This window comes from Cherax quadricarinatus, unplaced genomic scaffold (assembly GCF_038502225.1).
Source record: "Cherax quadricarinatus isolate ZL_2023a unplaced genomic scaffold, ASM3850222v1 Contig1165, whole genome shotgun sequence".
Lineage (NCBI taxonomy): Eukaryota > Metazoa > Arthropoda > Malacostraca > Decapoda > Parastacidae > Cherax > Cherax quadricarinatus.
This window is the reverse complement of record NW_027196191.1, coordinates 35,851-48,004: the sequence shown is the minus strand read 5'-3', so window position 1 is coordinate 48,004 and position 12,154 is coordinate 35,851. Positions and strand designations below refer to the sequence as shown.

At 39.7% G+C, this 12,154-nt stretch overlaps 1 protein-coding gene across 5 annotated transcripts in view; it reads right to left on the bottom strand.

The window, feature by feature from the left end:
• Positions 1-12,154, bottom strand: part of LOC128693493 (paternally-expressed gene 3 protein) — a gene marked incomplete at its 5' end in the record, with an annotated part of 81,500 nt that overhangs the window by 36,843 nt on the left and 32,503 nt on the right. For 2 of the 5 annotated variants that reach the window (XM_070080871.1, XM_070080872.1), the window contains 1 exon segment: positions 6,402-6,446. In XM_070080871.1, coding sequence (XP_069936972.1) covers positions 6,402-6,446 — 45 coding nt within the window. 5 annotated transcript variants of the gene reach the window in all.

Sequence of the window (12,154 nt, the reverse complement as noted above, 5' to 3'; positions counted from 1 at the left end):
AGATATATCAGATCACTTTCTAGTTGTAGCTACACTGAGAGTAAAAGGTAGATGGGATACAAGGAGAATAGAAGCATCAGGGAAGAGAGAGGTGAAGGTTTATAAACTAAAAGAGGAGGCAGTTAGGGTAAGATATAAACAGCTATTGGAGGATAGATGGGCTAATGAGAGCATAGGCAATGGGGTCGAAGAGGTATGGGGTAGGTTTAAAAATGTAGTGTTAGAGTGTTCAGCAGAAGTTTGTGGTTACAGGAAAGTGGGTGCAGGAGGGAAGAGGAGCGATTGGTGGAATGATGATGTAAAGAGAGTAGTAAGGGAGAAAAAGTTAGCATATGAGAAGTTTTTACAAAGTAGAAGTGATGCAAGGAGGGAAGAGTATATGGAGAAAAAGAGAGAAGTTAAGAGAGTGGTGAAGCAATGTAAAAAGAGAGCAAATGAGAGAGTGGGTGAGATGTTATCAACAAATTTTGTTGAAAATAAGAAAAAGTTTTGGAGTGAGATTAACAAGTTAAGAAAGCCTAGAGAACAAATGGATTTGTCAGTTAAAAATAGGAGAGGAGAGTTATTAAATGGAGAGTTAGAGGTATTGGGAAGATGGAGGGAATATTTTGAGGAATTGTTAAATGTTGATGAAGATAGGGAAGCTGTGATTTCGTGTATAGGGCAAGGAGGAATAACATCTTGTAGGAGTGAGGAAGAGCCAGTTGTGAGTGTGGGGGAAGTTCGTGAGGCAGTAGGTAAAATGAAAGGGGGTAAGGCAGCCGGGATTGATGGGATAAAGATAGAAATGTTAAAAGCAGGTGGGGATATAGTTTTGGAGTGGTTGGTGCAATTATTTAATAAATGTATGGAAGAGGGTAAGGTACCTAGGGATTGGCAGAGAGCATGCATAGTTCCTTTGTATAAAGGCAAAGGGGACAAAAGAGAGTGCAAAAATTATAGGGGGATAAGTCTGTTGAGTGTACCTGGTAAAGTGTATGGTAGAGTTATAATTGAAAGAATTAAGAGTAAGACGGAGAATAGGATAGCAGATGAACAAGGAGGCTTTAGGAAAGGTAGGGGGTGTGTGGACCAGGTGTTTACAGTGAAACATATAAGTGAACAGTATTTAGATAAGGCTAAAGAGGTCTTTGTGGCATTTATGGATTTGGAAAAGGCGTATGACAGGGTGGATAGGGGGGCAATGTGGCAGATGTTGCAAGTGTATGGTGTAGGAGGTAGGTTACTGAAAGCAGTGAAGAGTTTCTACGAGGATAGTGAGGCTCAAGTTAGAGTATGTAGGAAAGAGGGAAATTTTTTCCCAGTAAAAGTAGGCCTTAGACAAGGATGTGTGATGTCACCGTGGTTGTTTAATATATTTATAGATGGGGTTGTAAGAGAAGTAAATGCGAGGGTCTTGGCAAGAGGCGTGGAGTTAAAAGATAAAGAATCACACACAAAGTGGGAGTTGTCACAGCTGCTCTTTGCTGATGACACTGTGCTCTTGGGAGATTCTGAAGAGAAGTTGCAGAGATTGGTGGATGAATTTGGTAGGGTGTGCAAAAGAAGAAAATTAAAGGTGAATACAGGAAAGAGTAAGGTTATGAGGATAACAAAAAGATTAGGTGATGAAAGATTGAATATCAGATTGGAGGGAGAGAGTATGGAGGAGGTGAACGTATTCAGATATTTGGGAGTGGACGTGTCAGCGGATGGGTCTATGAAAGATGAGGTGAATCATAGAATTGATGAGGGAAAAAGAGTGAGTGGTGCACTTAGGAGTCTGTGGAGACAAAGAACTTTGTCCTTGGAGGCAAAGAGGGGAATGTATGAGAGTATAGTTTTACCAACGCTCTTATATGGGTGTGAAGCGTGGGTGATGAATGTTGCAGCGAGGAGAAGGCTGGAGGCAGTGGAGATGTCGTGTCTGAGGGCAATGTGTGGTGTGAATATAATGCAGAGAATTCGTAGTTTGGAAGTTAGGAGGAGGTGCGGGATTACCAAAACTGTTGTCCAGAGGGCTGAGGAGGGGTTGTTGAGGTGGTTCGGACATGTAGAGAGAATGGAACGAAACAGAATGACTTCAAGAGTGTATCAGTCTGTAGTGGAAGGAAGGCGGGGTAGGGGTCGGCCTAGGAAGGGTTGGAGGGAGGGGGTAAAGGAGGTTTTGTGTGCGAGGGGCTTCGACTTCCAGCAGGCATGCGTGAGCGTGTTTGATAGGAGTGAATGGAGACAAATGGTTTTTAATACTTGACGTGCTGTTGGAGTGTGAGCAAAGTAACATTTATGAAGGGATTCAGGGAAACCGGCAGGCCGGACTTGAGTCCTGGAGATGGGAAGTACAGTGCCTGCACTCTGAAGGAGGGGTGTTAATGTTGTAGTTTAAAAACTGTAGTGTAAAGCACCCTTCTGGCAAGACAGTGATGGAGTGAATGATGGTGAAAGTTTTTCTTTTTCGGGCCACCCTGCCTTGGTGGGAATCGGCCAGTGTGATAATAAAAAAAAAAATAAAAAAAAGTCTGTTGAGTACAGGTAGTAGGTTGGCAAACAGCAGCCGCCCAGGGAGGTACTACCGTCCTGCCAAGCGAGTGTAAAACTAAAGCCTGTAATTGTTTTACATGATGGTAGGATTGTTGGTGTCCTTTTTTTATCTCATAAACGTGCAAAATTTCAGGTATGTCTTGCTACTCCTACTTACACTTAGGTCACACTACACATACATGTACAAGCATATATGTACACACCCCTCAGGGTTTTCTTCTATTTTCTTTCTAGTTCTTGTTCATTTCCTCTTATCTCCATGGGGAAGTGGAACAGAATTCTTCCTCTGTAAGTCATGCATATTGCAAGAGGCGACTAAAATGCCAGGAGCAAGGGGCTAGTAACCCCTTCTCCTGTATAAATAGCTAAATTTAAAAAGAGAAACTTTTGTTTTTCTTTTAGGGCCACCCTGCCTCGGTGGGATACGGCCGATGCGTTGAAAGAAAGAAGAATGTTGAGTATACCTGGTAAAGTGTATGGTAGAGTTATTATTGAAAGAATTAAGAGTAAGACGGAGAGTAGGATAGCAGATGAACAAGGAGGCTTTAGGAAAGGTAGGGGGTGTGAAACATATAGGTGAACAGTATTCAGATAAGGGTAAAGAGGTTTTTGTGGCATTTATGGATTTGGAAAAGGCATATGACAGGGTGGATAGGGGGGCAATGTGGCAGATGTTGCAGGTGTATGGTATAAGAGGTAGGCTACTGAAAGCAGTGAAGAGTTTTTACGAGGATAGCGAGGCTCAGGTTAGAGCATGTAGGAGAGAGGGAGATTATTTCCCAGTAAAAGTAGGCCTTAGACAAGGATGTGTGATGCCACTGTGGTTGTTCAATATATTTATAGATGGGGTTGTAAGAGAAGTGAATGCGAGGGTCTTGGCAAGAGGTGTGGAGTTAAAAGATAAAGAATCATACACAAAGTGGGAGTTGTCACGTTGCTCTTTGCTGATGACACTGTGCTTTTGGGAGATTCTGAAGAGAAGTTGCAGAGGTTGGTAGATGAATTTGGTAGGGTATGTAAAAGAAGAAAATTAAAAGTGAATATAAGAAAGAGTAAGGTTATGAGGATAACAAAAAAGATTAGGTGATGAAAGATTGGATATCAGACTGGAGGGAGAAAGTATGAGGAAGTGAATGTATTCAGATATTTAGGAGTGGATGTGTCAGCAGATGGGTCTATGAAGGATGAGGTGAATCATAGAACTGGTGAGGGGAAAAGGGTAAGTGGTGCACTTAGGAATCTGTGGAGACAAAGAACTTTGTCTGTGGAAGCAAAGAAGGAAATGTATGAGAGTATAGTTGTACCAACATTCTTGTATGGGTGTGAAGCATGGGTGATGAATGTTGCAATGAGGAGAAGGCTGGAAGCAGTGGAGATGTCATGTCTGAAGGCAGTGTGTGGTGTGAATATAATGGAGAGAATTCATAGTTTGGAAATTAGGAGGTGTGGGAGTACCAAAACTATTATCCAGAGGGCTGAGAAGGGGTTGTTGAGGTTGTTCGGACATGCAGAGAAAACAGAACAAAACAGAATGACTAAGCTTCTCTCTTTTATGTGCGGGTTATTTGTGTAATGACTTCAAGAGTGTATAAATCTGTAGTGGAGGGAAGGCGGGCCAGGGGTTGGCCTAGGAAGGGTTGGAGGGAGGGGGTAAGGAGGTTTTGTGTGCGAGGGGCTTGGACTTCCAGCAAGCGTGCATGAGAGTATTTGATACAAGTGAATGGAGACAAATGTTTTTTTATACTTGATGTGCTGTTGGAGTGTGAGCAAAGTAACATTTATGAAGGGATTCAGGGAAACCACCAGGCCAGACCTGAGTCCTGGAGATGGGAAGTACAGTGTCTACACTCTGAAGGAGGGGTGTTAACGTTGCAGTTTTATAACTGTAGTGTAAAGCACCCCTCTGGCAAGACAGTGATGGAGTGAATGATGATGAAAGTTTTTCTGTTTTGGGCCACCCTTGGTGGGAATCGGCTGATGTGTTAAAAAAAAAAAATGTGGAATGAATAAATCATCTTTCATCCACTTGCACACACTGTTTACTAGTAGGGAAGCTGGTGGTGAAACAACAGCTTCTGGTTCATTGTTTGCTTATGCTAGTTAGGTGTATTATTATGTCAGACACATAGTCATCATCTGGAGGTACAAAAAGTTGTGCATACTAGCATGTTGGACACATAATCATTTGTTGCACACTAGTACATTGGACAGTCATCAGTTGACACAATTAAAATGTTAAATGGGAAAACTGTGAAACTAGTTTCCATTTTTAACTTTATTATTTTAACTATTAAAAAAAGTCCAGTTAAGTAAAAAAGTCATACTCCCTTAGGGGGTCAAGCCCCCATCCCGAATTAAGAGCCACTGGAGTACTTAAGAAATAAGAGGATATGGTAATGACAAAAAATACTCTTGGGTGCACACAGGGTAGATAAAGGTAGACTCTACCAGGATTGAGCAAGAACAAAAGGGGCTTGACTAGATATTGTACACCTAAATAATCCACAGGTACATCAGAAACAATTTGTTCAACCTAGGAGCCATAAAGAAGCAGACTGTCATGAACAATGACACACTGGAAGCAAACTCCACACAAAGATACAACAGGGTATTTCACCTAAGTCTGTTGAAGACAGAGATGACACCAAGAAATGAAGCTCAAACCTCGAAAGTACAACATATAATTATAAATAGAGAAGTACAAAATTACAAACACACAGACAAAAGACCAATAACGTACACTGTACACACAAGGATTTAGAGAAGATGAGAGCATAATAAGAGCAATAATACTGTACAAATATTATTACAAGGCTATGTGATAAATACTAAGCATTTAGTGTGCTTTATCTATTGAAAATGAGATTTATGCAAGAAGTGACCTTAAGTTCATAATCAGATGGCAAAACATTGAAAAGATCAAAGGCAAGCAAAGTGACCATTCAGGGTGATAACTGTACAGTGCCCACAAACAAAATCAATGACAATAAAAATCACTGACATTTTATCATTTTACATGCAAAATATTATTAAAAAGGGGAAATAAAAAAAGAATTGAATAATTACATTACTTTTGTAACCTAATACTGACTCATTCCATCTTTAGCCTTTACAGCCTCTCCTCAATTATCAACATACTCATTTACCAACACCTCAGATTTATGAAGGGCTCTCTGACCAGTATTCATACCTTAATAACATATATTAGAGCTGATTTCCTTTATTCTGTTTATTTCAATATACAGTACACTACTTATAAACATTTAAAAATATAACAGAAATGTTATAAATGGTGCAAAGGTGACATTAAAACAATATAAAAAATGGTTGACGCAAACTCACTACCATTATACTGTAGTATGCTCCTCACTTAGTGACAAATTCGTTTAACCATGTGGTCTTAGGAATGGAACTCCGCTGTTAAGCGAGGAGAGGCTGTATTACCTGCTTAATTCTTGAGAGCATATTAGAGATATTCTTGAAATAATCACTGTCCATTGTGATTCCATGCCTTCCTCTTTCCAGGGCAAAAACAAAAGCCTTCTCTCCCAAAATAAGCTTACAGGGCCCCATTGCAATCACTGGTAACCAAAATATAAGCTGCCAAATAGTCCAACAGGAAAGTTCAAAATGGGGGACAAGAATACATGAAAATGCAGCCTCCTCAGCAACATGAGAGCTGCCTGATATATAATCAGCTTCAGTAACATTTCCCATAGGCCATCTAGTGCAAGAGAAATGATAAAACATTGAAATTCGTTGGAGTATTTTGCAGTGTCGACTCAACGATTTACTGAGTGGCCACTAAGTAAATATGAGGTGTTGCATGCATATTGTTGGTGTCAACAATCTATACATTTCTCAAGTACAATACAACAAACCTTATTGTGTGTCTTCTTGTCATGGTCATCACCTCCTTGGGCAAGCTTTAAAAAATTTTATTAACTTAAAAGCCTACATATTATTTGTTTAATATTTCTTTAATATACATGTACAAGCTGTCATCCAATGAGAGAGGGTGACAAAAAAAAAAAAAAAAAAAAAAAAAAAAAAAAAAAAAAAAAAAAAACTCCTGCACTCTAGCATCACTCATTCAACAGCTGTCTTGTCAGAAGAGCACATATATCACAATTGAAATGACCGTTAGAACTGCAATATACCCACCCATCTTTCAGAGTCTACGGAACGTTATGACACTGGCTACAGGCCAATAGGTGATTAAAATCTGGACTTTTGAACATCAACTGCAAGTCAGGCTATGTGGTTTCAAAAGTGGTTTCCTTCAGCTTTAGGTTGAATACTGCACTATGCTTAACTGTCCAACTTCCTTAAAGAAGCAGATCTTACCGAGACTGATTAACCAAATTGTCCTTACCATAATTCTCTATGTGTAGTGTAGTACAGTGGAACCTCTACTTGCGAGTTTAATCCGTTCCATGACCTTGCTTGCAACTGGATAATCCATTCCATGACCTTGCTCGCAACTGGATAATCCGTTCCATGACCCTGCTCGCAACTGGATAATCCATTCCATGACCTTGCTCGCAACTGGATTTGCTCATTTGCAGAGTCAATTTTCCTCATTTAAATTAACTGAAATGCAATTAATCCATTCCAGTGGAATTCTGTACTTCAATAATCTTGCTAATATCAACTCTATGGCTTATTTATCTATCTCACTTCATCTAATATGACATAATAAACAATATAAATAACATAGAAACCTGATATATACTCTAAAATGAATAAAATATGTCATTCATGTAGTGGTATGGGCGGTGTCAGCGGTGGACGAGAGTTTGTCTGGAGACTGGGCAAAATACTTCATGAATAATTTTGCTAATATCATCTACACGGCTTATTTATATATCACAGTTCATCTAATATGACATAACAAACAATATAAATAACATAGAAACATGATATACTCTAGAATGAATAAATATGTCATTATGTAACAGGTGGAGGTAGCCACAACCGCTCCCTCTTTGTTGTGGTAAACACTGCCATCTAATGACGGCCTTTTGAAACCATCTATTATTATAATTATTATATGTAGTACATTATTATTATATATGTATTATTATTATACATATTATATTATTTTTATGATTATTATTGTATTATATTATTATACATATTATTATTATACATATTATTATTATTATTATTATTTTCACTTATATGTTCAGTTAAATGTTTCACTGTAAACACCTGGTCCACACACCCCCTACCTTTCCTAAAGCCTCCTTGTTCATCTGCTATCCTATTCTCCGTCTTACTCTTAATTCTTTCAATAATAACTCTACCATACACTTTACCAGGTATACTCAACAGACTTATCCCCCTATAATTTTTGCACTCTCTTTCGTCCCCTTTGCCTTTATACAAAGGAACTATGCATGCTCTCTGCCAATCCCTAGGTACCTTACCCTCTTCCATACATTTATTAAATAATAGCACCAACCACTCCAAAACTATATCCCCACCTGCTTTTAACATTTCTATCTTTATCCCATCAATCCCAGCTGCCTCACCCCCTTTCATTCTACCTACTGCCTCACGAACTTCCCCCACACTCACAACTGGCTCTTCCTCACTCCTACAAGATGTTATTCCTCCTTGCCCTATACACGAAATCACAGCTTCCCTATCTTCATCAACATTTAATAATTCCTCAAAATACTCCCTCCATCTTCCCAATACCTCTAACTCTCTATTTAATAACTCTCCTCTCCTATTTTTAACTGACAAATCCATTTGTTCTCTAGGCTTCCTTAACTTGTTAATCTCACTCCAAAACTTTTTCTTATTTTCAACAAAATTTGTTGATAACATCTCACCCACTCTCTCATTTGCTCTCTTTTTACATTGCTTCACCACTCTCTTAACCTCTCTCTTTTTCTCCATATACTCTTCCCTCCTTGCATCACTTCTACTTTGTAAAAACTTCTCATATGCTAACTTTTTCTCCCTTACTACTCTCTTTACATCATCATTCCACCAATTGCTCCTCTTCCCTCCCGCACCCACTTTCCTGTAACCACAAACTTCTGCTGAACACTCTAACACTACATTTTTAAACCTACCCCATACCTCTTCAAACCCATTGCCTTTGCTCTCATTAGCCCATCTATCCTCCAATAGCTATTTATATCTTACCCTAACTGCCTCCTCTTTTAGTTTATAAACCTTCACCTCTCTCTTCCCTGATGCTTCTAGTCTCCTTGTATCCCATCTACCTTTTACTCTCAGTGTAGCTACAACTAAAAAGTGATCTGATATATCTGTGGTCCCTCTATAAACATGTACATCCTGAAGTCTACTCAACAGTCTTTTATCTACCAATACATAATCCAACAAACTACTGTCATTTCGCCCTACATCATATAAGTGAACAGTATTTAGATAAGGCTAAAGAGGTTTTTGTGGCATTTATGGATTTGGAAAAGGCGTACGACAGGGTGGATAGGGGGGCAATGTGGCAGATGTTGCAGGTGTATGGTATAGGAGGTAGGTTACTGAAAGCAGTGAAGAGTTTTTACGAGGATAGTGAGGCTCAAGTTAGACAAGGATGTGTGATGTCACCGTGGTTGTTTAATATATTTATAGATGGGGTTGTAAGAGAAATAAATGGGAGGGTTTTGGCAAGAGGCGTGGAGTTAAAAGATAAAGAATCACACAGTGGGAGTTGCCACAGTTGCTTTTTGCTGATGACACTGTGCTCTTGGGAGATTCTGAAGAGAAGTTGCAGAGGTTGGTGGATGAATTTGGCAGGGTATGTAAAAGAAGAAAATTAAAAGTGAATACAGGTAAGAGTAAGGATATGAGGATAACAAAAAGATTAGGTGATGAAAGATTGGATATCAGACTGGAGGGAGAGAATATGGAGGAGGTGAATGTATTCAGATATTTGGGAGTGGACGTGTCAGCAGATGGGTCTATGAAAGATGAGGTGAATCATAGAATTGATGAGGGGAAAAGGGTGAGCAGTGCACTTAGGAGTCTGTGGAGACAAAGAACTTTGTCCTTGGAGGCAAAGAGGGGAATGTATGAGAGTATAGTCTTACCAACGCTCTTATATGGGTGTGAAGCATGGGTGATGAATGTTGCAGCAAGGAGAAGGCTGGAGGCAGTGGAGATGTCATGTCTGAGGGCAATGTGTGGTGTGAATATAATGCAGAGAATTCGTAGCTTGGAAGTTAGGAGGAGGTGCGGGATTGCCAAAACAGTTGTCCAAAGGGCTGAGGAAGGGTTGTTGAGGTGGTTCGGACATGTAGAGAGAATGGAGCAAAACAGAATGACTTCAAGAGTGTATCAGTCCATAGTGGAAGGAAGGCGGGGTAGGGGTCAGCCTAAGAAAGGCTGGAGGGAGGGGGTAAAGGAGGTTTTGTGTGCGAGGGGCTTGGATTTCCAGCGGGCATGCGTAAGCGTGTTTGATAGGAGTGAATGGAGACAAATGGTTTTTGATACTTGACGTGCTGTTGGAGTGTGAGCAAAGTAACATTTATGAAGGGATTCAGGGAAACGGCAGGCCGGACTTGAGTCCTGGAGATGGGAAGTACAGTGCCTGCACTCTGAAGGAGGGGTTATAATGTTGCAGTTTAAAAACTGTAGTGTAAAGCACCCTTCTGGCAAGACAGTGATGGAGTGAATAATGGTGAAAGTTTTTCTTTTTTGGGCCACCCTGCCTTGGTGGGAATCGGCCAGTGTTTTAATAAAATTATAATATAATTATTCTTTTTCTTCTTTCAACGCACCGGCCGTATCCCACCAAGGCAGGGTGGTCCAAAAAGAAAAACAAAAGTTTCTCTTTTTAAATTTAGTAATTTGTACAGGAGAAAGGGTTACTAGCCCCTTGCTCCCAGCATTTTAGTTGCCTCTTACAACACGCATGGCTTACGGAGGAAGAATTTTGTTCCACTTTCCCATGGAGATAACAGGAAATAAACAACAAGAACAAGAACTAGTAAGAAAATAGAAGAAAACCCAGAGGGGTGTGTATATATACATATAAATGCTTGTACATGTATATGCAGTGTGACCTAAGTGTAAGAAGTAGCAAGACATCCCTGAAATCTTGTAATTTTTATTCACACAAAAAATATAAGATTTACTGTTATTCCATATTGCAATAAATAATGTCAACCCATTCACGACTGCATACTGGAATGGACAGTGACGTCATTTGTTTACTCTGAAACAGCCAAGCAATGGACCATTTCTCCTAGGTTGAGCTCTATTTCAAGGTACTTTTCATCGTGAAAGCAATTAATATCGTATCTATTTCTGTAATATATCTCCATTCTATCAAATGAGACCAAAAAAACGAGAATACAACCATAAAAACCATTCGAAATTACTGCAAAGGGGTGGCTAATTGCTGAGAAGTGAACTCCATTATTTATGCTTAGATTTCTTTCATTTTTGGTGTACGTTAAGAAGCATCTTTCCATCATACATTGCCCAAGTTTCAATAAGATAGTCCAACAAACAAATGAGATACAATTCCCAAGATCAAGAGCAAGAATCCCTCACCAGTGTCAAGGAACCTGCCTTGAGGTCTGCTCGCTTGTGGAAATTTTGCTCGCGTATGGAAGCAAAAAATCGACCCATCGACTGCTCGTATTTGGAAAAACTCGCACATGGACACTCTCGCAAGTAGAGGTTCCACTGTATATACAGAACATTAAACTCCAATATAAACCCTCCGCTCAAATATCTCCTTGATAGCTACAACAGAATGCAGTCACAATAAAAGGCACAAAGCATTCCTTGATATCCCTTGTGTTTGTCTCACACTACGCAAAAATGCAATGTACATACATAGCCCGAAGATCTGGAATTCATTACCCAAACCAGTAAAAGATCCCCTGACTGCATACTAACCAAACCAACCAAAACAACATCTAACCAGTTTGAAGCAATTCTCCCAAATATTATATGACCTCAAGTTTATTAAAACACTGTTTGCAACTTCAAGATTATTCTTCTTATAAACCTTCAACTTTGACAACCTCGCATTAGTATTAAAATTAAATAATAATGAATAATTAAAAACATACCCATTCTTATCCTGTCTAGACTTAAGAAGTTTTTAAGTACAGTGGACCCCCGACGTACAATGTCCCCAACCTACTTGAAAACCGACCTACGATGCGTTTCAGCATAAAAATTTGACCCCGACCTACATTGAAAAACTCGACCTACAGCATTCGTCCGATACGCACGTCCACGTGTCTGCGTGGCCTGAACGAGCCTCAGCTGGCCTGCCTTCAGTTAGTGTGCCATTGTTTACAAGCCAGAGTGGTCGTTCCCATGCATAGATTTGGAACATTTTCTATTTTTACAGTTTTTTAGTGCTTCTAACTGCTAAATAAGCCACCATGGGCCCAAAGAAAGCTTCTGGTGCCAACCCTGTGATAAAAAGGGTGAAAATTACTATTGAAATGAAAGAGATGATAGTGAATAAGTACGAAAGTGGAGTGCGTGCCTCTGAGCTGGCCAGGTTGTACAACAAACCCCAATCAATCATTTCTACTATCCTGGCCAACAAACAGGCAATCAAGGAAGCTGTTGTTGCAAAAGGTGCAAGTATCTTTACGAAACACAGATCGCAAGTGCTCGAAAATGT